Source organism: Dasypus novemcinctus, chromosome 13 (assembly GCF_030445035.2).
Source record: "Dasypus novemcinctus isolate mDasNov1 chromosome 13, mDasNov1.1.hap2, whole genome shotgun sequence".
NCBI classification, from domain to species: domain Eukaryota; kingdom Metazoa; phylum Chordata; class Mammalia; order Cingulata; family Dasypodidae; genus Dasypus; species Dasypus novemcinctus.
The window spans coordinates 17189126-17214790 of NC_080685.1; the positions used below are offsets into that span (position 1 = coordinate 17189126).

Sequence of the window (25665 nt, forward strand, 5' to 3'; positions counted from 1 at the left end):
GCCTCGGGGTGCGTGGAGACTGTTCCCTCGCTGCCTCCCTCGCTCTTAGGTTCTCCCCAGGGCTGAGCAGAGGCTGTGCTGTTTTCACCAGAGTGGAATGACAGGAGGTTCCCGGGCGGTCCCCAGCCCAGGCCCCGCAGCCTGCCATGGACTTCCCCTGCTGAGAGGCCTGGAACAGCCTTCGAGGGGCCGTGCTCGCCCTCCTCCCGTCCCGGGGCTCTGGGATGGCGCCTTGCCCCCCGGCCTCTGCCTCAGGCCTCCTGAGCAAACCCAGCCAGGGCAGCCAGGGGCGGAGGAGAACCCTTTCCCGCTGGCTGGACGCAGAGCCAGAGCCATCGTAATCTACTTAGCGCTTCTGTTGTGATCCGTCAAAGGCTGGCAATTCCAGGTCAGGCTTCAGAAAGTTACCATGGAAGAAAATGCTGAGGAAGGGGACAGTGAATTAAATATAAGAGCCTGTCACAAGCTGCAAATCATATACTTAGCAAAGCGAGTTCTTTCTCCCGCTCTGTCCACTGCGTCCCCAGTGCCTCGCTCATAGCCAACCCCCAGTTCACACCTGCCAGCTAGCTAAACGCTTGAGTATTTGTCCATCTGTCCACACTAACAGATAGGGAAATGCATGCTGGTGTTAGCACCAAACTGGTTGCTAACTCTAGTTGCTGAAAAATCTCGGATATTCATCACAACAAAAATGACCTAAAACCACAGAACTGTTTACAACTCGATCTCTTGGTGGGCAGTTTTTATACTTGATGAATTCAGACCAGAAAGCAATGCTTCAAGTTTCCATCAGACGTTTCTACTGTTATATGGTACTAACTCTACAAGGAATTCTAAATTTTTATAACATTGTTCTAAATAGACTCAGTCTATTGCACTGTTGCAGTTCTACTGGAATTCTGCAGAGTGGCTGATGATGGTTTCTTTTCATGGTATGACAATGTCATCCTTTGAGGATAGCCACTTCTCCCTTTTTCTCAGAATGGGAAACTGGGCACAGAAAAGTTCCAAGAGGCCAACGGAAGGCTCTGACTGAAATAAGGCCCATGCTCTCGTCATTCAGCCTGTTGGGGAGCAAAGAATATTAATAGTCAAAGAAACTTTAAAAGTTTTATTGTAGTAACACGTAATTTGCCATTTTAATCATTTTTAAGTGTACAATGCAGTGGCATTAATTACATTCACAATGTTGTGTAACCATAACCACTATATATTTCTAGAACTTTTTCATCACCCCAAACAGAAATTGTATTAAATAATAACTCCCCATTTTCCCCTTCCCAGACCCTGTTAACCTCTAATGTATTTTGTGTCTCTATGAATTTCCCTGTTAAGGTTATTAACATTTTCAAAGACTAATCTCTCCCACACAAGGACTCACATATCTGTAATCATCGATTTATTTTTATATTTATTAAGCAATAAGTGAACAAATATATTTATTTTTATAATTATATTTATTAAGCAATAAGTGAACAAATATACAGTAAGAGACGAGGGGAGAGCCTTCAATGGTTTTCTTTAGGAATAATAATTTTAAAAAATAAAATAACTTTACCACTTTAAATTGCCTGGGACTGAAGCTGCACCTGGATAGGAATATAATTTTCATGCCATGAAAAATTAAGTAGTGAGCTCTTTTTCCCTCCATCCCTTGAACACGTTTATAAACTTCAGTGGGGGTAAATTCCATCTAATGCTCTCAAAACCATTTCTCATTTCATAATTAACCCAAATCATGCACACGACTGCAAGAGGAAATAAACAGAAATCTTTAAGCATAAATAAACCATAATGGATTGTTAATCTTGTATAGTCAATCCAGCATTATGGCTAATTTAATCTTTTAAACACTTTATGGAAAACAGCTGTCACGCTTTCTTGGAAAAGCCCACAAGGCTTCAAGAACTTGGTGAGCATAAACCTGAAGGCATAAAACCTTGACAGGCAGGGCCCCGCCAGGCCCCGCTTGAACTGTGCACATTTCTTCACACCCATGAAAAGCAGGAACACAGATCATCTTCACTTCCTCCCGCTCTGCACCCACATCACAATATCTTGCAGGAGGTTGTTTCGGTTTTCCTTGGTAACCTGTAGGAGAAACAAGAGAGCAGGCTTCAGACTTCCTTTCCTTTTCTTCAGTCCTCTGATCGGTAATATTCAAAAAGAAAAGCCCTGAAGCTTGAGAGAGGGTGAGGTATGTTTTGTGACCTAGGGTGAAAGCACATCTCTTGAAGAGATCTCTGAAACCAGGAGAGGTATCCTCAAATCCTACAATCAGCTCCAGCGAAATGAGCTGAAAAGGTGAAAGTTGGTTTCAATTGTGCTGGATTTCAACAATGGAAAGTTAGGACTTGAGCCCTGTGCTAGGCTCTGGAATGGGAGACAGAAATGCAGGACAAGACAGGGCCCCTGATGTGAACAGAGGCAGGAGGAGAGCAAGTGGGGCCAGGTGGGCCCACTGAGCACAACCAGCCCCACTCAGACAACTACCAGGCTTCTGGAATGCTTCCCAAAGGTCATTCGTTTCCTCACCTGTCCATTTAGGTAGAGAATCTGAGTAAGGGGAGGGACATCTGAGATGAGGCAGCTCCTCATTTCAAAGATGGGGAAGCTGAGGTCCAGAAAGGCAGGGGATGCTCCCGAGATCTCAGAGTTAGCTGGTGACAGAGAACAGACCAGAACACAGGCCTCCTGACCTCCAGCACCTATCTCTACACTGAATGCCATTACCAGCACAAACAGAAGTAACAAGAAAGCTTATTCATGCTTTCTCTGATGCTTTTTTCTTTTTAACAATAACCACTACCAAACATTTCTAACGAGCAATAAAAACAACTCAGATAACGCCAGGAGTCGGGGAGGAGATGTTCCCTGGAGTAAGGGCAGGGTCACCCCTCACCCAAGAGCACTGCCTCCTGTTCCGCCCACACCATCTTTCATCCATTCAACATATATTTATTGGCTGATGACCAGAAATGGGCAAGGTGCTGGGGAGGGAGAAAGGGCTCAGATAAGGCCCGTGACCTCGTGGAGCCTGTAGAGCACAACAGAGGGCTAGGTAAGTAAGGGCAGTGCACGCTCAGGGGTTCAGGGGTTCATGGCAGGAAGGTAAAGGGGTGCACTGGAGGTGGGGAAGGTCAAGAAAGGCTTCCCACAGGTCACGCTACTTAATTTTGAAAGATGAGGGAGGGAAACTCACCAGGGGAACAGTGGGAAAAGGGCACCTAGGCAGACAGAAGGACCTGAGCAAGGAAACATGGAAAGAGTGACTGCATCTGGAAAACATCAATTGAGTCCAGTATGACTCGCCTCAGAGATGTGGGGTCAGATGACACTGCCAGGTTTGGACTTCACGTGTGTGACAGAGTGCCTGACCTAGAGGTGTGGGATAACTGTGTAATGAGGAAATGCAAAATAGCCTTTGTTACTGTGGGTTCCTCTTCTCATAAGAGCACTTCGGTTTTCTTTGCACAGCTACGCTAAGAGACTATCTCCTGGCCAAGTGTAAGCAAGCTAGGCCCTGGAGATTTACCTAAGGAGGTCCTGAACAGAGTGACCAAGAGCAGCAGGTGGCCAAGCTGCTACTCCAATGGTGGTGCCCCATGCAACACTGTCCACTGGTCCTTCCTGCATCGACCCTCAGAGTCCTTTATCTTCTATTGCAATGAAGATCAACTTTTCCTTCAGTGTAATTCGAAGCCTCCACAGCCCTGCAAGCTTTTGTTGTTGTTGTTTGGCTTACACTAGCTAGCATCAGTTTCTGTTGCTTGCCTTCGAGGAAATCCACCTGATGTGGACTGTGGGCAAAAGGCAGGCCGAAAGGCTCAAGGAGTTTAACTTGGTAGGGATCCTTGGGAAGCCTCTCGAAGGCATTAGCAGCAGTGCAGAGAAAGGATTGGTGGCAAACTCCAAGCCAATAGGGCTCCTTTTCTATCACCCTGATTTCACTAGAAATTAAACTAGGTTCTGCCTTCAGAGCCTATGAGAGGGGGTTTTATGGCTCAAAAAAGGTCAGAGACAGAAGGGTACTTTTGGCCACTTCCTCATCTCTGAACACCTGATAACCTCTACAAATATAAAAGGATGAGATGAAGAGCTGGGAATGGAAGGATGTAGAGGAGAAAGAGAGAGAAGAAGAGGGGAAAAAAAGAGTTAAAAAAAAAAAAAAGCAGAAAGGAAGGAGGCACTTAATCCCAGATGGAAGGAATTAACTCTTCACTCTGCGAGGGTGAATAACAAGGAGAGGCAAGGGCAGCACTGCTCCATCCAACACCACTGCCTTGGAAATCCCTGGAGAGACACTCACCATCCAGCTATTAAAAGAAGCTGACAGAGATGGAGCTGGTGAAATCAAATTTGATTTGATTTCACCAGTTTTGCATTGGGCAGTTCTGATGTTGCTCAATTGCAAATGTAAGCTGATGTAATGAGAAGCACAGCTTACAGTGGGGACAGAGAAAGGAAGAAGAGCTTCCTATGGGCCATTGTGAGCTTTATTTCTATGCTTTAAATCTCTAAACCCTTTGAGAGAACGGTGTTTTAGTTTTCTGGTCACTTCCTGTGGCCTTCTCTCATGTGGAGTCTTCCTGTAAGGCCTCTAGTGACAGGATTAAGACAGCCTGACTCAGCTGGGCCACCCCTTAACTGAAGTCACCTCAGCAAAAGGTCCCATCTACAATGAGTTCACATCCACAGGAATGAAGTTTCTGAACATGTTTTCTGGGGTACATAGTTCCAAGTCACCACAGTCTGCCCTCTAGACCCCAAAAAGATATGTTCTTCCCACATGCAAAATGCACTCATTCCATCACAACATCCCCAAAGCCTTAAGCCATTTCAGCAACAGTGCTAAGAACAAAGTCTCACCAAAACTGGCTATGGCTGTGGTCTGTCCTGGGGCACAACTGCCCAGGACCTTTGAAACCTAGACAACAATATACAATGAGGGACAGGCACAGGATAGATATTCCCCTTTCAGAAGGGAGACACTGGGAAGAAAACAGGGCTCATGGTCTCGAATAATTTCGAAACCCAGCAGGGCAAACTCCAGTAGAGTTCAAGGTCTGAGGGTCATCTATGGATCGATGTCTTGTTCTCCAGGCCCACTGGAGCAGCAGCCCCACGCCTGCCAAGGGTTTGCGCGGTGGGGATGCTCTCCCCTACACCGGGGTGAAGACTCTACCCTCTCCAAGCATCAGGATGGTGGCCAGTCTCTCCACGAATGCTGAGGCACAGGCCCCATCCTCTCCAAGTACTCGGATGGTGGCCAGTTCTCGTGAATGCCGGGGTACAGGCCCCACCATCTCCGAGCCTGGGGCTGGCAGCATTCTCCCTGAACATCATGGCACAAGGCCTAACCCGCTCCAAGCTCTGGGGCAGGCAGCCTGCCCCCTCCAAAAGCAGGGGTGAACCTCCCTTTCCACACATGTAGGTGGGTCCGTTCTTTTGACCCAAAGTGATCTCTTCAGTCCAGAACTTCATGGTTCTCCCCTTGAAGTCGTTCTCTGTCCCTTTTAGTCCAGGCTGGCAGTGGTTACACTCAAATTCTGCAAAAGCCTTCTCAGCTCTGCATGCAGTTCACAGGGATCCAAACCATCAGACAATAACATTTTCCACAGATCTTTCCTGCGTAACTGCACCTCCGATCCTAAATTCCACTGAAATGGCTGACTGGATCTATGTTCAGTTAAAACCTCACATGGAATCCTAGTCCCTGGGGACTGGCTTTCAGGAAACTCAGGGAGGTCCCTGATAGAGCCACATCAAGCATTAGTCTCAAAGTACACTATCTGGAAAAGCTCCGAATTTTCCAAACCATCAATTTCTGGTTTCTTTGTGCTTAAGAGTTCAGTTCTCAGCTTATTCATTTCCTCCTCTCATATTTTACTATAAGCTGCAAGGAGAAACCAGGCTACACCTTCCACACTTGGAAATCTCCTCAGCTAAATATCCAAGTTCATCACTTGCAAGTTCTGCCTTCCATCTGACATCAGAACTCAATTTTGCCAAGTTAACTGTCAATTTAAAACAAGGATAGCCCTTTCCTCTAATTTCCAATAAAATAATCACCATTTCCTTCTAAGGCCTTATCAGAAGTAACTTCAGCATCCATATTTCTACCAGCAGGCTCTTTGAAGCAATCTAGGCTTTTTCAATCAAGTGTCTCACAATTCTTTCAGCCTCTACCCATTACCTAATTCCAAAGCCTTCTCCACATTTTTTGGTATTTGCAATGAGAGCACCCCACTCTCCTGGTACCAAAAACTGTTTTAGTTTCCTGGCTGCTAAAGCAAATGGGTTGGCTTAAACAATGAGAATTTATTGGCTCATGGTTTTGAGGCTAGACGTCCAAAATCAAGGCGTCATCAAGGCAATGCCTTCTCCCAAAAGACTGTGGCATTCTAGGCTGGCTGTCGGCGAATCCTTGGTCCTGGGCTTTTATGTCATGTGCCAATGCACAGGGCAGCCTCTCCTAGCTTGTCCTTTCTCTTCCAGGTTCCACTGACACTCACCTTCTGGCTGCTCCATGTGGCCTCTCTTTTCATCTGACTATCACTCTGCTTATAAAGGACTCCAGTAATCTGCATTAAAGCCCAACCGCATTTATTTGCATCACACCTCAACTGAAGTAAAACCCTGAAGACATCTTACTTTCAGTGGGTCCACACCCACAGGACAGATGACGTTTAAGAACATGTTTTTCTAGGGAACATAGCTCCAAGGCACCACAAAAGGTTAGGGGACATACGAAGGGAATTGAAGAGTGAGAAAATACAGAGCCCCATTTCCAAGGCACAGTCTCAGTGAGAGGCTAAGTAGCACAATTCCAAAGTTTTCAGAGAAGTCACATTTAATAGGCGTGAGGCTGCAGAGATAATAAAAAAGAACCGCAAAGAGCACCTGCATACCCCAAAGCCACATTTCTGTATTTCATCACCTTCATCATCACAACCATAAAGACAACTCTGAACTCAATACACAGAGCTTTCAAGGCCCTATCACATCATCATTTCAACCTCATGCCAGCCCTGTATGATAAATAAGACACATGTGATTGGCCCCACTTTATATGAGAAATTTAAGGTGTAGGAGACAAGTAATATTTTTAAGACCATGAGTATGAACTCCTAATCTGTAACCCTGGTGTCCTAAGCGAGTCCCTTCACTGTGCTTTGCTTGAGATCTCCTCCCTCCTTTAGTAGCTCTGCTGGGCTAAAGGATGCTACATGAAGGACTATGCCTGCCCATCCCCAACACTCAGGGTATGCTCTTGGAGTCTTGTCATATATAACAAGGAAAAAACCCTACAAAGTGGAAAAGAAACATTGGGAGAATATTTGCTCATTAGAAATTTATGAACAGAATTGAGAAAATACATTATTTTGCTACCATCCCCTTCATTTCCCTAAGATTATTTTTGAAAATCATGCAGCTAGATGTTTATGTGAAACTACTGACAGTGTTCAGTACATTATGTACCTGGTACACCAAAGACAGACTCTCAAATGCAAGAAAAAGCAACTTCGGAGTCCCTTCCAGTAATGTGAAATTCTAGTCTTTTTTTTTAATCAAACACAAGAATTTAGACACAAAAAGCCTTTCCTGATGAGGTTAATTAGAAGAGGGAGCTGGAGGTGAGGAAGACTGCAGAACAGGAACAAGGCTGTTTTACCCCTCCTTTCTTTCTGCATTAAAACTTAAGAGAGAGGAAGTTAAGTGAAACACCCCCATCCCCCTCAGTGGCTGTTAAGAGGGGTGGGTCTAGCCATACGTCCCAATAGCCTGTGAGCTCCATGAGGACAGAGGATGGGGGAAGGTTCCTATCTGTCCTATTGCCAGAACCTAACACAGCATCTGGCACATGGTAGGTGTTCAATAAATGCTTATAAAATTCTCTGAGGTAAGGAGAGCCTTTGGTTAAATATTACCAAGGGTGTGGCCCTTTTAGGCATTTAAGGTCCTCTGTGTCTTCTACGTCAACATCTCGGGTGTCATAACCTTAGGAAAGCTGTCACCATCTGGACAGAGGAACAGATGGGGGGCAGGGGATACCTCTCAGGATACGTACTGTGTTCAAGAAAGCAAAACAAACATATATTTCCTTTCAACTGTATAGGAATGCCCCAGAAAAGTTCTAATAAAGGACTACAAAAATGAAGTTCATTTAACAGTACTCATTATAAGTTAATATATATAGAAAATTACTGCTAGTCTCATTTGTTTCACGTTTTGTCTTTCTGTAATTTTATTATACCTAAAAACAGGAGCATGGATGAATCCAAACCATATAACTCTACTTTTTCTTGAAGGTTAAAGTTTCCAAATCAAGAATTATTCTGCCAATGCAGTTCTCCTGAGCCCTGTGTGCCCATGGCTAGAAAGGAATAATTTGTCAATATCCAGGTGGTAATGCCATGTTTCCTGAGAGGATGAAGAAAGGTGCAATGGTTTCTGTGGTTGGGTTTCCTGCCTACTGACTTCTGTTTTATATAAATAACAGACTTATGAGATAGAATTCATATACCATACAAGATAAAATTCAGTAGCTTTTAATATATTCACAGGGTTGTATAACCATCAACACTATCTGATTTTGGAACATTTTCATCACCCCGAAAAGAAACCCCCATTCACAGTCAATCCCCTTCCTTCCTTAGCCCAGCCCCTACCAACCACTAATCTCCTGTCTTTATAAATACGCCTATTTTGGACGTTTCATAAATATTTAATCATACAACATTTGTTCTTGTGTGTCTGGCTTCTTTCCCTTAGCATAATATTTCCAAGGTTCACCATTGTTGCAGTATGTGTCACCACTTCATTTCTTTTTGCCATATAAAAGATAATATTTCATTGAATTAAGATATACATTTTGTTTTATCTGTTCATCAACTGATGAACATTTGGGTTGTTTCCAAATTAGGGCTGTTATAAATAATGCTGCTGTGAACATTTATGTGCCATTTTTTTGTGCAGACATACGTTTCCATTTCTTGTGGGTATAAACAGAGGACTGGAATTGCTAGGAATATGGTAACTCTAAGTTTAATCATCTGAGGAATGGCCAAACTATTTTCCTAGGTGGCTGCACCATTTTATCATCCCACCAGCAATGTATAAGGGTTCCAATTTCTCCATATTCTTGCCAGGACTTGTTAGTATCTTTTTTATTATAGACATCCTTGCTGGCTAAGGTATGAAGTGATATACCATTATGGTTTGATTCAGATTTCCCAATGACTAATGATGTTGAGCATCTTTTCATGTGTTTATTGGTCATTGGCATATCTTCTCTGGAGAAATACCTATTCAAATCTTTTGCCCATTTTTAAAAATTGGGTTAGACTTTTCAAAAAATATAATAAACTTTATTTTTAAAGAGGCTTTAGATTAAAGTTATGTTGAAATTGTGAAGGATAGGCGTATTTATAAAGACAGGAGATTAGTGGTTGGTAGGGGCTGGGCTAAGGAAGGAAGGGGATTGACTGTGAATGGGGGTTTCTTTTCGGGGTGATGAAAATGTTCCAAAATCAGATAGTGTTGATGGTTATACAACCCTGTGAATATATTAAAAGCTACTGAATTTTATCTTTTATGGTATATGAATTCTATCTCATAAGTCTGTTATTTATATAAAACAGAAGTCAGTAGGCAGGAAACCCAACCACAGGAATCCCCTCTCCCACATCATCCCCTATTTTTTAAAAATGTAGCTGTACAATTTATTATGATGTATCTGTAAAATCTGCTCATTTAAAAAAAATGCACATTTTGAGAAATGAGTCACTTATGGTAAGGACTAAACTACCTAGAGTGATAATCTGAAAAATAAAACCATCATTTGTGATATTAGTACTTCACACATCTAACAAATACTGAAGAAGCAACAACTACCATTCTTATAACTTCTTTAAAGCCAAAAACTTAAGCACAAATCAGAAATCAGAGAAACTTCAGAATGTTCACATTTGCACGCATTTTTGGCTGAAGTTTCAAAGATTCTACATATAACAAAACCACAACTTTGAATCAAAATGATTATTAAAAACATTTAAGCCTTGTGACAAAATTACTCTACAGAAGCAAAGAAAATAGAGTGAATAGTAACAGCAGTATATTTCTAGGAAAGAAAGCAATCACTTATTTCCTTTATCATAAAACAAAAGTCAATGAGTCAACCCTTTAATAACACTACGTTATTTTCTATTCAAGAATTTACTTTCCAAGTAGTGTCTTTAAAATGTATCCATCCATACATTTGGATTACATTAATTTTATACATTAAAAACATGCTTAGAATTCTAATCTTAAGTATAAACCATAACTTATCAAAGCATAGTCCAAATACTATAAAATAATCCTACCATTTAGAATTATATGCTTCATCTGAAAGACTTATCTTACAAATAGGAGTTTTGCCCTGTTTCTCCAGAATAAATGTCCCTGTGTCTAAAACTTTAAAGGACAGATTCAAATAGTTCATGCAATGCATTTTCCTTCATCAGGTTTTGATAAACTCTTCTCCAAATCTCTCACCCTTGTTTTTCCTTCAGGCTGTAGTACCCCCTTTAGCATCTCTTACAAAGCTGGCCTTGTGATTACATATTCCATGCTTTTGTCTGTCTGTGAAGACTCTGAACTCACCTTCATATCTGAAGGACAGTTTTGCTGGATACAGAATTCTTAGCCAGCAGTTTTTCTTTTTCAGTACCTTAAATACATCATATCACTTTCTTCTCTCCTCCATGGTTTCTGATGAGAGGTTGGCACTTAACCTTATCGAGTTTCCCTTAAATGTGATGCTTTGCTTTTCTCTTGCTTACAGAATCTTCTTTATCTCTGATATTTGTCATCCTGAATAGTAGGTGTCTTGGGGTAAGTCTATTCAGATTTATGCTGTTTGGGGTATGTTGTCCTTCTTAGATTGATATTTATGTCCTTTATAAGGGTTGGGAAGTTTTCAGTCATTATTTCCTCAAATATTCTTTCTGCCCCTTTTCCACTCTCTTCTTCTTCTGGGACACCAATAAGGCAAATGTTTGTGGATTTCGCATTGACATTCAATTCCGATACTCCATTCTCTTTTCTTTCTGCTTTCTGTTCTCCTGTTTTTTCCAGTTTAGATGTTCTGTCCTCAAAATCACTAATTCTGTCTTCACACAATTCAAATCTGTTCTTACATACCTCTAATGTATTTTTTTAAAGATTTATTTTTTTAAATTTTTCTCCCCTTCCCTCCCCCCCCCCCCCCCCCCCCCCCGTTCTCTGCTCTCTGTGCCCATTCGCTGTGTGTTCTTCTGTATTCGCTTATATTCTTGTCAGTGGCACCGGAAATCTGTGTCTCTTTTTGTTGCGTCATCTTGCTGCGTCAGCTCTCTGTGTGTGCAGCACCACTCCTGGGCAGGCTGCACTTTTATCGTGCTGGGTGGCTCTCCTTACAGAGCACACTCCTTGCACGTGGGGCTCCCTACGCAGGGGACACCCCTGCATGGCATGGCACTACTTGCACGCATCAACACTGAGCATGGGCCGGCTCATCACATGGGTCAGGAGGCCCTGCGTTTGAACCCTGGACCTCCCATGTGGTAGGCAGACACTCTATCCATTGAGCCAAATCAGTTTCCCTCTAATGTATTTTTAATCTCATCCATTGTATCTTTCATTCCCATAAGTTCTGTTACTTTTCTTTGCAGGCTTTCAAATTGTTCTTTATGTTCTCCCAGTGTCTTCTTAATATCCTTTATTTCTTTATTCATATTTTCTTTAAATTCTTTGAAGCGATTTAGGAGAATTGTTTGATTATTACTGATTCACTGCATTAAATCCTGAATCTCTTCAGGATATTTGGTTTGTTCCTTTGGCTGAGCCATCTCTTCCTGTTTCCTAGTATGGCATGTAATTTTTTGTTGACGTCTAGGTATCTGAATATGTTGGTGAATTTACTCTGATACTAATTTCTCTCTCTTGCCTATTTTTTTTCCCCCACAGCTCTTCTTTGATGTTTGGTTCAACTTATTCTCAGTCTTTAAAACTGCCCAGCTTAACTTTTCAAAAGTGGGCCAGTGACTCACTATGGGGCACAGGTTTTCTCCCAGGGGTTGGATACAGAGTGTGAGCAGTTTTGTCCATGCAGTTTCCAGTCCAGCCAGCAGATGGCACTGATTGACACACCTTTCCATGGAGGTGTTTCAGTCTGGGCTTTCTTGTGTTCCTATGTTGAATCTCCAGATGGGAGATTCCAAGCAGGCTCTGCTGGCTGAATTCACTGAAGAAAAGCACCCTGACCATCCTTACCTTTTCCCTTGAGCCAGGTGACAGGGAGGAAGATGTCTATTCCCCTCTCAGTCTACTGTAGTGAGACAGGGGTTTTACCCCAGCTTAATACCATGGGAGTGGGGAGGGGAGCCCTTCCCTGCTGCCGCCGGGGCTTGGTAATATATGTCTTTTCGGCTTCTTTGTGTCTGTTCCTTGCCCTCATGGGAGCTGTGTAGCACTGTCCTGGTCTGCTGACCCCCAAAGCAGGTCCGTCGGACAGCTTTTGGCTCCTTCTTTGTTGTTTTTTGTGAAAGCATTCAACTCTGCCTCCAGGTTCAATTGATTTTTTTGTTGATGTGCTTGCTTTATTAAAGAATTTATATATTCTTCTAAAAGTTTTACAGTTTCATCATTACATTGAAGTCTATGATACATTTTGAGTTAATTGTTGGGTATGGTGTGAGGTAGGAGTCCAACTTCATTGTTTTTTTTTGGTTTGTTTTTAAAGATTTATTTATTTCTTCCCCCCCCCCGGCTATCTGTTCTGTGTCTATTTTGCTGCATCTTCTTTGTCTGCTTCTGTTGTTGTCAGCGGCACGGGAATTTGTATTTCTTTTCTTTTTGTTGTGTCATCGTGTTGTGTCAGCTCTGTGTGTGTGTGGACCATTCCTGGGCAGGCTGCACTTTCTTTCGCACTGGGTGGCTCTCCTTACGGGGCGCACTCCTTGCACGTGGGGCTCCCCTACGCGGGGGACACCCCTGCATGGCAGGGCACTCCTTGCGCACATCAGCACTGCGCATGGCCAGCTCCACACGGGTCACGGAGGCCCGGGGTTTGAACCGCAGACCTCCCATGTGGTAGACGGACGCCCTAACCACTGGGCCAAGTCCACCACCCAACTTCATTGTTTTTCAGTTATCCTAGCACCATGTGTTGAAAAGACTATGCATTTCCTGTTAAATTGTCCTAATACTTTTTTTAAAAATCAATTGAAAAAAAAAATCAATTGATCATAAATGAAGGGGTTTATTTCTGGACTTTCCATTCTATTCCACTGATCCAAAGGTCTATGTTTATGCCAGTACTACACTGTCCTGAATACTGTAGTTTTGTGGCAGTTATGTTTTCAGGTATTTTTTAAAGATTTATTTTATTTATTTTACACTCCTCCCCGCTGCCCCCCTGCATACCTGGTCCCCTCCCCCCACTGTTTGCACTCTCTGTCTTCTCATCTTCTTTCTAGGAGGCACTGGGAACTGAACTTCGAACTGCCCATGAGGGAAGGAGGCGCTCAATTGCTTGAGCCACCTTCGCTTCCCTGTAGTAGTTTTGATATCAGCAAGTATGAATCTTCCAATATTGTTCTTCTTTTTCAAGATCATTTTGGCTGGGTTGCTTGCATTTCTGGATGGATTTTAGGATTAGCTTGTCAAGTTCTCAAAAAAAAAAAATCCTACACATTGACCTTTTTTTTTTAATATTTATTTCTCTCCCCTTCCCCCCTCACCTTCATCTGTTCTCTGTGTCTATTTTCTGCATCTTCTTTGTCCGTTTCTGTTGTTGTCAGCGGCACGGGAATCTGTGTTTCTTTTTGTTACGTCATCTTGTTGTGTCAGCTCTCCGTGTGTGCAGCACCATTCCTGGGCAGACTGCACTTTCTTTCACACTGGGCGGCTCTCCTTACGGGGCGCACTCCTTGCACGTGGGGCTCCCCTACGCGGCGGACACCCCTGCATGGTAGGGCACTCCTTGCGTGCATCAGCACTGCGCATGGGACAGCTCCACACGGGTCAAGGAGGCCTGGGGTTTGAACCGTGGACCTCCCATGTGGAAGACAGACGCCCTAACCACTGGGCCAAGTCCGCTGCCCCTACCTACTGACTTCTGATCTAGAGGTTGGCAGATGTGCACCTGTCCCTGGCTCTGTGCCTGCAGAATGGGACTGCATGGACCCAGAGGGCAGCACTGAATTCCTGGTGAGAGTAAAATAATTTATGCCTGCTTGCTGGAAAGACACATGGCAGGGAAGAATTGAAGAGGTCTAAAAATTTTCTAACTGCAGGCAAGTTGGAACCTTGTTTTAGTTTCCTAAGCTGCTAAAAGGCAATACCATGTGGTTGGCTTAAAAGATGGGAATTCATTAGCTGACAGTCTGAGGCCAAGAAAAACGTCTAAATAAAGCATCGTCAAGGCAATGCTTTCTTCTTGAGGACTGGCTGACAGCGATCCTTCTCACTTTGTCACAGGGCAAGGCATGTGGTGGTGTCTGCTGGTCTCTCCCTTGTCTTCTGGGTTTTGTTGATTTCAGCTTCTTGCTTCTGTGGCTTTCTCTCTCTCTCTCACTATATTCATTCCATTTATAAAGGACTCCGGTAATAGAAATTAAGTCTTATCCTGAATGAGGTAGACCACACCTTAACTGAAGTAACCTCATCAAAAGAGCCTACTTGCAATGGGCTTACATCCATAGGAATGGATTACATTTAAGAACACAGTTTTCTTCAAACTGGCCCAGAACTACTTCCTATTATTCTTGTGATCCTGAGTCTATAAATGAAAACTAAAAGAATAAAAACTGCTTTCTGGAAAAGCAGGTTAAAATGGTTCTGAATTCAGAACAATAAAATAATTATTATTTATACTAACATAAAAACCAAATAGGAATTAAGATTTTATGGCAAAATCATCGGAACCATCCCTTACAATGAAGGTAATAGTACAGCAAGGTTATGAGAACTGACAGGATTTGGGGTCAGACCAAGGTTTGAAATCTAGCTCTGCCACCTATAACTGAATGACCTTGGACAAGTTACATAACACCCCTAAGCCTCAATGTTCTCCTCTAAAACATGGAGCTTATATTATATACCTCGTGTGGGTCTTCAGCTGTCCATATGCACTAATATATATATAAATTCTGAGCCCAGCATCCAGCACAAGGTTTTCAGTGAATGGTGGCCACCACAGTGTTCTATCTTAATCCTCCATGGACTAAAAATAACATTTTCCAGCATTTCCATCAAGGAAGTAATTGGAAAGAAATCCAAAGGCATATGATTTCTAAATAGCACTAAAATGGCCAAAACCTAGTCACTTTCTAGGAAGTGACTAGCAGGGATAAAAATATTTTTCATATTGTTAATTAGAAAAATATGTAAAATTACCCAGGTTTCTAAAAAGTGTTCTTGATTCACAACACTCTTCATCTCTTATCTCTATAGCATTCCTGTCATCATGAATCTTTTTTTAAGTAAACGAGTAATGAAAAAATTAAAAACAAAAACAATTTTGGTTTTCTGGTTTGGTTTCTGAAGTGGTTATATTTACAGAGCAATGAACCAGAGAGACAAGAGAAAAAAAATAACCAGACTTCTGAAAGAGCAACATTGCCTTCAGGAAGGCTGCTGTCAAAACTTGAACCTGCACCAGGGCAGAAGTTTCTAAATCACTAAGACCAAACTTGCGTTCATTCAGAAGACACTCTTTAAAGTTGCAAAATAAACAGGACCTGGTGAGGCAAGCAACAGTGAAGCACCCTATCTCACGGTACCTAGGCCAAGATGGAAAGACTGATTGTTATTATCAAAAAGGACTGTGTCTAGATAAATAAATTAATTAATAAATACAAGGAAGAATGGACTGAGCAAATCACTAACCACATTAAGCAAGTTGGGAGGCCATGAGCTAAAACGTGCAGGAAGCCTGTGTGTCCCCTGGTCTAAACGTTAGCCTTGGCCATACTAGGAGGCTGGAGGGTTCAAAAGATCTAAAGTTGCTCACAAACTTGTCGATTAACCAGAAGACAGAAAAATAAATCGGTGACAGACTCTCATAAAACTAGTTCTAAAAAACAAATTCTTGAAGAAACAGTAAGGCATTCTTGTCTCCGGTATCCACTAGGCTCCTACTCCCATTTCCTTCGGCTTCTGTTCAGATGCGACCTTATCAGAGACCTTCCCTGACCACCCTGTGTGATACAGCTACCCCCCAGCCCAGTGCCAGCATCCCCTCTCCACCCTACCCTCCTTCACCTTCCCACAGCACTTTATCACCATCCAACACATTACACATGTACTTATTTAACTGCATGACAGCAGGTACTGCTGAGCTTCCAGTGGACAGAACAGTATCTGGCGCATAGTAGGTGCTCGATACTTACAAATAATGAATGAAAATATTCTATAGCCAATTTCTTCTAATGATGCCTTTCTAGAGAATAGGCAATGTTAAAGGCTGTATCAGTGAGACTTTTCTTCACAGGTACATTTCTTTTCCTTTTCCTTTCTTGTTCCTTTCTTTCCTTTGTGCTTTATTTCTTTCTCTTTTTTTGAGAACATATCAGATAATAATTTTATTACAACCATCGTCTAGAAACCATAATTTTAAAAACCCAAGAGGAGCAGGAAAGCCTATTGTATTGGCCTATATTATTTACTCTTCCAATGTTCTTTCTCCCTGAGGTTCTACGACTCCTTCATTATTTTCTTTCTATTTAGAGAATTGCCTTTCACCACTCTTTTAAAGCAGATTTGCTGGCAAATTCTCTATGCTTTCTTTCATCTGTAAATGTCTTTAATTTCATCTTCATTCCTGAAGGATATTTTTATTGGATGTAGAATTATGGGTTGGCTGTTCTTTTAACACTTGAAACATGTTGTGCCACTTCCTTGTTTCAGTTTCTCCCATGGTTTTTACCCTTTATGTAAGGTGTCATTTCTCTCTCACTGCTTTCAAGAATTTTTCTTTGTTTTCAGTTTGACTACGGTGTATCTTGCTATGGATTTCTTTGGGTTTATCTTGTTCGGGGGATTACTCAGCTTCTTGACTCTGCAGGTTTATGGCTTTTGCCAGATATAGGATATTTTCAGCCATTATTTCTTCAAATATATTTTCAGACTCACACTCTTCTCTTCTTTCTCCTTTCCTGGGGCTTTAATGACACAAATGTTAGACCTTTTGCTATAGTCCCTCAAGTCCCTGAGGCTCTGTTCACTTTTTTTTTTCCAGTCCACTCTTTATTCAGATTGGATAATTACTATTGCTCTATCTTCAAGTTCACTGACTCCTTCCTCTGTCATCTCCATTCTGCTGGTGAGCTCATGCAATGACTTTCAATTGTTTTTACTGAGACTTTCTAATTTTCATTTGTTTCAAGTGTGTTCATAATTGACTGGTAAAACATTTTTATGAAGACTGCTTTACAATGCTTGCCACATAATTCCAACATTTGAGTCATCTTGGTGTTGGCACCTGTTACAGATTGCCTTTTCTCATTCAAGCTGAGATTTCCCTGACAAGTGATATTTTATTGTGTCTACCACGTCATTCATTGGGTCTTGAGACAGACTGCTTTCTTCTCTCCGCCTTTCAGAGTCTTCTTGTTTGTTTTATGTATAATGTCCAAGTCTTTTAGCTGTACTTAGTGGGAGGAATAGAGAGAAGTATATCTACTCTACCGTGTCCAGAACTGAAAGTCTTCTCAGATGCTTTTCTGAAAAGTAATGTTCTGTTTACCTGGCACTATTAAAAATAATAAGTCCAGATAATATTTTTAGTGGTACCCTTCCCCCCACACACACACAATGAGCTTAGTCTCATCTGTACATCATGCATACTCACCTGGTAGCATAGGAAGGCTGCACACATTTACATAGCGTATTTCCTTACCTGGAATCTTCTTTCTTTCATCTCCTCCTTCAGAAAATCCATCCACCTCCTTTGGAACACTTCTCCCCACTCTTTCTGCTCATACAAATCTCTCCCTCTGTTCCCAGAATTTGACTGTCCCATGGTCTGTTTTTCTTGAAGGAAGGGAATATGTCTCACATGTTCCCATACCACAGCCTTAGTGCTAGCTGCAAAGAAGGCTCTCAAAAAATAATTCAGATTCTATACTGAATATTAGAAATGGAAAGTACCCAAGAAAAGTGAATTTCTTCAATTATGAAATAGGAACTGAAACAACACACAAAACCCAATAGAACACAAGAAAGACAAGAATAACAGGGTATGTCAGACCCTATCTCCTATATGATTAACACAAAGCTAATCACTTTGTTTACAGATCATTGTAAGCAATGATTATCTTGCCCTGAGAATAATTTCCAGGTATCCAAGAGAGGAAAAATGTGGTATTATCTTAAGCTACAGTGTTTAATTCTGAACCTAGTAATCAATTCTCCTCAATCCCTCCTTACGACTTTTAGATTAGTTTGCAGAGATAGCCAATCCCTGTAGGCCTAACAATAGCAATTTTCCATCCTTCTAGCTTGGAAGCTATCTGACTTGAAAACTAATTTTCTTTCATGATCTTTCGCTATTCATCATCTCCATAGGAACTCTAGTATCATAACCAAAACTCTAACATGAGACAGAGAAGGTGCCATAAAACCCTGAAGTTTTACAAAGCCCCAGAGTCACTGCAAGGATGTCATTGAGGATGTGACCCTTGAATGGATCTCAGGTCTTAGCTCAAATGCAATCTCCTTAACAAGACCTTTTCTGACCTCCTAACACTGACCCCGCCCCTCATTCCTGCCGCAAAACTAGCACAATGCCCAGGTTCACCTTCTTCTTTGCAATGATGAGTATTTGAAATTGCCCACTTTTTTGTTTACATTTTTGCTATCCAGCTCCCCTGCTAGACTGTAAGATCCATGAGGGCAAGGACATGGTCAGTCTTGTTCACCACAGTATCACCAAGCCTTAGAATAACATCTAGTATCTAACAAATGCTCAATCAAGATTTACCAAATGAAGGAAGGAATGCACAAACAAATGTTTCCAAGCTCGCCTGGTCTAACCCTGAAAGTTGTTTACCGTGATACCCCCCAGGAAACACTGGTGATAACATATAGATATCCCACCAGGGAGCTGCCACTTTAGCAGTGATGGAAAGTGCTCCTTTGTACTTTGCAGCCAGTGCTCACGCTCCCTCACTGGAGTGGCCCTGCCTACTTGACATGGTCACCTGGCACTTACATGGCCAATAAGCTTTTAAACTGGGAGCTGAGGGGTGAGAGGTAGGAGCAGAGCTCAGCCAAGAGCATGGTTATCACTGACACAAACTAAGGTACAGTAGGGCAAGTCGGCTGGGAAACATACAGAGAGACAACAGGGAAAGAAAGGTAAGTATTACAATAGCCTGCCAATGTGCTACAAGAATCCCTTGCAACCAGCTCAGTCTCTACCTATGGTTATATGCCTGAACTACTGATCTATTCCAAGTGGTCTTCAGCAGCACGTCTAAAACCGCAGAGGGCATAAGAATCAGCTGAGAGCTTGTTTAAACACAGGATACTAGGCCAACCCTCAGAGAGTCTAAATCATTAGATCAGGACAGGCCCACAAATTTCTACTTCTCATAAGCTCCCAGGATGCCCATAATGCTTTTAGCAAACCTCACTCCAAATAGCCAGGCTGTACAGCTGCACTGTACAATATAAGCCACTGGCGACACGTGGCTACGGAGCACTTGAAATGTGGTTGTTGTGGCCGAGGAACTGAATTTTAAAATTTTATTTAATGTTAAATAATTTAAACTTGAATAGCCATAGGTGGCTATGACTACTGTGTTGGGAGGGGGCAGAGAGTACATTTCCATCAGGCAAGAAAGTTCTACTGTACTGTGCTACTCTATGGCATCAAACCATAGCCACAGCCTCTTTTCCCCACAAGAAGTAGATCAATACAGAAGGTACTGAAGCACAGCAATACCCACGTGTGTCTGTAGCCCAGCCTGCCCTATTATCCCGAGAAGAGAGAAGCTGCGAACAGAGCACCGTCTGCTCAGGCAGTGAAGGGAATGGTGTCTGGGGGAAGAACTGGAGGAAGAAGGCAGCCAGAGCAGCTCTTCCAGAGGCGCCTGGTTTTTCATCAAGTTGAGGCATTATTTTATTTAAGTGCTATAAATTCCTAGAAAAGTCAGAATCACCTATATTTTAGCATGAAGAGGGGGAAATGGTATTTCAAGGTCAAAGATATATTTTCGAGCTATCTGCTGTTTTAGATTATCTGCTCCATTTATGCATTCACGGAGGACCAGCTGTACTCACATTAAACACCTTCACGTCGTTTCTGTTTCTTATTTCTTCCACTAGCGCCAGTGGCTTTCCTTTAGGGACTGGTATTGTACCAAGGATTATGATTCCTGGGGTGGACAGTGTCTGATGAACAGCTTGGATGAAAGTCTGACTAAAGAGCTCCATTTTCCCAATTTCATCAATGACACACACTCTCTGCCCTGGGCCACTGCTGGAATCTGCCTGGGGATGGAAAAAAACAAAAGCAAACAGAACAAAACCATTCACTTGGATGCCAAGGTTATAAGAAACAAAGGGGTCCATGAGCCCTAATACTGCCCCCCCAAAAATCACTCACTACCAACCAACAATCTACCAAAGGGAGTCAACTACTCTTTGAAAGTTGTAAGTGCAATCACATAGTTCACATGGAATTAATTAGTGAACTGCCTAATTAATGAGTGAACTAGAAAGAAGGGCTTTCTGTTTTTACTAACACTTAGAAAATTCCATTCCCTGGGCCACCCAGTTTCTTGGCAATGTTTAATAACATTATACCAAATCATGCCCATTACTCTCCTAAAAAATCCCACTCAGAGCAGCCAGTCTCCAAGAACCCCAGTGATGCTGGTTCCTGAGATCCACCCCCTTGTATGGTCCCCTCCTGCTCTGGACCAGGGCTGGACTGAGTGTCCCCAGTATACAGCAGAGTGATAGTACGCCACTCCTGAGGTTAGGTTATAAAAGACTGCTGCTTCTGTCTTGGACTCTCTTTCTCTGTCTTGGATCACTCATTCAGGGGGAAAAAAGCTGCCATGCTGTGAGGCCCTCAGACAGTCTAGGGAGAGGCCCATGGGCGAGGACCTGAGGAAAGCTGGGGAGGAAGTGAGGCCTGTCAGAATGTGAGTGACCAACCTTCAGGTGACCAACGGCCCCACCCCGCACCTGAACCACCTCCAGTACGCTATACCTGGATTCCTGACCCTCGGAACCTGTGTGAAATGATAAATGTTTGTTTGTTGTTTTAAGCTACCTACTGAATTATGAGGTAATTTGTTACACAGCAAAAGATAACTAATAAACGTGTCTTCTCTTGAAATTCTTCCCAGAGAAAGCCGATGACTTAGATGAATGCTTCCACAGGATGGTGATAACTAGCTTCCGTAGGAAGGATACAGTAGAACATACATTAAATACTTCAATGAATGCTAAATGACAAATTTTGTAAATCTTTATATATAATTATTTTGAAAACTTTATGTAAAGCTAATTTACAGCGTACTTTTCACTTTAGTTCTTAGGCTTCTTAAATAATGATATCAATGCATCCCCAGAATGTATGTCTGAGTGAAGCTCTATCTTGCTTGAATTCCAAATATCAGAACTAAGGTACAGTGTGGCTAGTGGTGGGGTACACGTGGTGGCCAAAGATAGAAAGGGCTGAGGGGATGGGTAGGCAGAGGCCAGTTCCTGAAAGGCTTTGTACAGTACACAGAGGGACGGGGATTTTAAACAAGGTAGGATGACAGGTTTTGCCAGAAAGAGTGCTAGCTGCACGGAGTCAGGAAGACAAGCCAGCCATCTAGAAGAGACACTGTGAGATTGTGCAGTCCACACCAGGCCAGTGACTGAAAGGACACACAACGGCAGTGCTTTCCAGACTTTTAAATAAATAGCATTCTTTTTATTTTCCTGCTTAGTACCTTATGCATATAAAATGCTTCCCCTCATTTTATTAGCAAAAAAAAACAGGAAGGAGTCTATTGTAATCATCCAGTAAAAGTCTCAGCAGTCTCCCACATTTTCATGTTTCTAATGCACTATGGTTTTCACCTTTAAATTGAATTAATTTGTATATACACTTTGTCTCTTCCTCTAAGGGGCCAGGGACAAGGCGTTAGTCATCTTATTTTCCATGGAATTGAGTAACATTGCAAACTGGAGAAACAAAAGTGGAAGCAACACCACCGCCAGCCCCTGGTGGGAAGGGGAAGGGACCATGTTTACGGAGTAAGGCACTATTTATTCTGAGCTTTTTCTTCAAAACTGAATGCCAAATCTGGGAGAAGTAAAACCTCCATCAGGCACCTGTTCATATGCATAAACACAGGCCATCCCACAGGTAGGGGGGTTTGGTCTTTCTGGGAGCAAACTGCTCCCCCTGATGTGCCTCTCATCAAGGGTCATTTTGCTGCCCCAAGAGACGATGAAGAACAGTACACGTCATCGTCTGAGGCTCCCATCTACACGCCCAGTGGAATTCTATTCACGCCCATCAGACAGTGCTGAAAGCAGCCAACTCAGACAATGAGAAACAATACGAAAGCATGTATGTGAACGCATAGATGTGTTTACGTAAGTGTATACGTGGGGGCCATCGAACGTAGAGGGGCATATATGGAGATATTCACATGCAGGTGTAAAGCACATGGCCCTCCAACAACCCTGCCTGGAATTCTCTAGACTGTTCACCAAAAAAGAACTCCCCTACATTATTTATACTCTGGCACGAAGTATTTGGACATATGCACACATTATTTTCCAGCAAATGAAATGTTCAGTTAAAAACCTCAGATTATATAAAATCCTCCAGAATTAGGGACTTTTATTATACAGGAACTATAAGAATCTTAAAATAAGTCTGGAATTTTTATGAAAATAGAAGTTATTCACACTCAACTGAGAGCTAGATGTCAGATGCCAAGCCACTCAAAACTCTGTAAACACCCAGCTTGTTTTTCTAGATAACACATGAACACACCTCCAAGAGTTTAAGAACCACTATTAAGTTCAAAATTGTTTCCTTTCTCTACTGATGCAAACAACTTTAGAAGGAAACTAAAAATAAGTCCATGAACAAACATTTGCTCTATTTACATGGTTCCAAATTTTCTTCTGAGTTGTTAGAGACAGCTTTTAAAACAACAGCGGCCCGGATTTGAAAGGTTCTTGCCCTGGTTCCCCCACTTATGGCTGCGGGGATGGTGATAAGAGCTCCTGGAGAAATCTGCCCAGTAGGTCACAACCACCGGGCACACAGTGCGCTGCTGCCCTCTGTGCTCCTCCCACCACCTCTCCCATATACCAGTCCTGGCACCGCTGTCCTGCGTGTCACTCTCTGAGGCCTTCTTGACCAGTCCCCTCTTTTCAGCTTACACTTCAGTTGATTACAAATTTTCACAGTCATGAGAGTGAGAAAACTTCTTTGTGGAAAGTGTATTTTTAATTCCTCTGTTCTGAGTAAGAACTTATTGCCTTGGGATAGACTCCTAAAATTGACCCGCCAGAGGTAAGAGAAGTTAGGAAGAATTTAATAGCTTTGGGTGCATGCAGTCAGTTTGTTCCCCAGAAAGATTAAATCAATTTAGAGTGACAACAAAATCTTTCTACCCGTTATCCCAAAGACCTGAAAATAATGAGGGGTTCTGTGGTCCTTTCTTTCATCTTTATATGCACTCCCAAGAATACAATAAAAATGTAGACATAAAATAAGCAGTGCCATTTAACCAAAATATTGAACCAAGACAGCTGATTGAACTGGTCTTTGCCTCACTCTGAATTATTTATGTATAAATTTCTGGTGATATAATGGTTTCAAAAAACTTTTTCTTTTTTCTTAAAACATGAGACATATCAACTGGCTTCAAAGCTCACCTGTCTGGGAAAGGAAGTACTGAAAGCCATGGAAGGGCAGCAGGGGGTGTCTAGCGGAAATCAGGCAGGAGAACTGTGCCCCTTCCCTAAAATGGGCCATAAGTCCTGGGGAAGCAGAAAGGCTCTGCCTGTTGGGATGAAGGTGAAAACAGCCTCGGCCGAGCAAGCCAGCCATCCCTCCCCCCACTTACGTTGTCGACTAAAAATGCAGGGTAACATTTAGACTTCTACGTGAGTTTATTCCATGCCTCAAAGTTTCAGAATCCTTCAGCAGCCTGGTAGCAAATCCATCATGCGTCCCCAGGGAATAAAATAACAAGTCAGCAGTCCAGCACAAGATGTCTAGACGGTGTGACCTGCCCTGAAGCCCAATCCTTTCCCATACGGGCTCTCTGGGTTGCTCCCACAAACCTGCCGGGCCCCCAGGGATCCTGTAGCTCTGTACCCCATGCCACCCTGACTCCCGGCTCAGGCAGCCCAGCTCTGAGGTGCCTCCTGGATGTCCTAAAGGGCCTCTGTGAGGCTCAGGGGGGATTTGTCCAACACGATCCCACCTGGCCAAAGACCACCGGAACTGCACCCTTGGCACTGTCCAAGCTACAAGGACTATCCCAGGGCTGAGACAGCTGACAGCCAGCCCAGCTGGAGCCGGAACCCAGTACTCCACGGGAGCCAGGGCCTTGGGACCAGCTAACGGGGATTCACGACGGTATAGCCCCGCTCTAACCCCCAGTTCCCTGGCAAACACAAGTCAGACTGTTGATGCAAGGGCCTCCCACTGCCTGGCCAAGACCCCAACTTCTCCAGAAAAATAATAACTATGCCTACAGTTTGCACCCTACGAGCAAAGGTACTAATGCATTTTATTTATTTATTTTTAAAAGATGTATTTATTTCTCTCCCCTCCCCCCCACCCCGGTTGTCTGCTCTGTGTGTCTATTTGCTGCGTCATTTCTTTGTCTGCTTCTGTTGTTGTCAACGGCACAGGAATCTGTGTTTCTTTTTGTTGCATCATCTTGTTGTGTCAGCTCTCCCTATGTGCGGTACCATTCCTGGGCAGGCTGCACTTTCTTTCACGCTGGGTGGCTCTCCTTACGGGGCACACTCCTTACGTGTGGGACTCCCCTACGCGGGGAACCCCCCTGCATGGCAGGGCACTCCTTGCGCGCATCAGCACTGCGCATGGGCCAGCTCCACATGGTTCAAGGAGGCCCGGGGTTTGAACCGCAGACCTCCCATGTGGTAGACGGACACCCTAACCACTGGGCCAAGTCCGCTTCCCACTAATGCATTTTATAAGTATTATCACATCCAGTCCTCCTAGTAACCGCACGTGGTCGGTATGTATAAGCACTTGTATTCTACAGATGAGGAAACCAAAGCTTGGGGACTAAGTGACTTACCCAAAGTCCTACCGCTCACACGTGACAGAACAGGGAGTCACACACAAGATCATGGGCCTCCAAAGTCCTCTCCTGGACCCTGTGTGCTCTATATCACCATAATCATAGCACTCTTTGATCATGAAATAAGGAAAGAAATGGATCTAAGAAACTCATCTAACCATGAAGAAACTGCTTAAGGAAAAGAGCTCCAGTTTCTAGGGGCTTATAGAGATGTAGCCACAAAAAGGCTATTTCTTCTTTTGAGTAATCATATTTTACTATATTTAATTACTCAGAAAGAACTATGTATTTTGGGTCACCAATATCATTTTCTCAAGTCTAT

At 42.9% G+C, this 25665-nt stretch overlaps 1 protein-coding gene across 1 annotated transcript in view; it reads right to left on the reverse strand.

Annotated features, from left to right (window-relative positions):
• Positions 1 to 1100: 1100 nt before the first annotated feature.
• Positions 1101 to 25665, reverse strand: part of NTPCR (nucleoside-triphosphatase, cancer-related) — a 46387-nt gene continuing 21822 nt past the window's right edge. The window contains exons 4-5 of the mRNA XM_004451028.3: positions 20317 to 20526; positions 1101 to 2094 (exon numbers count right to left, since the gene is read on the reverse strand). Coding sequence (XP_004451085.1) covers positions 2026 to 2094; positions 20317 to 20526 — 279 coding nt within the window. The 3' untranslated portion in view covers positions 1101 to 2025. The remainder of the gene's footprint in view (positions 2095 to 20316; positions 20527 to 25665) is intronic.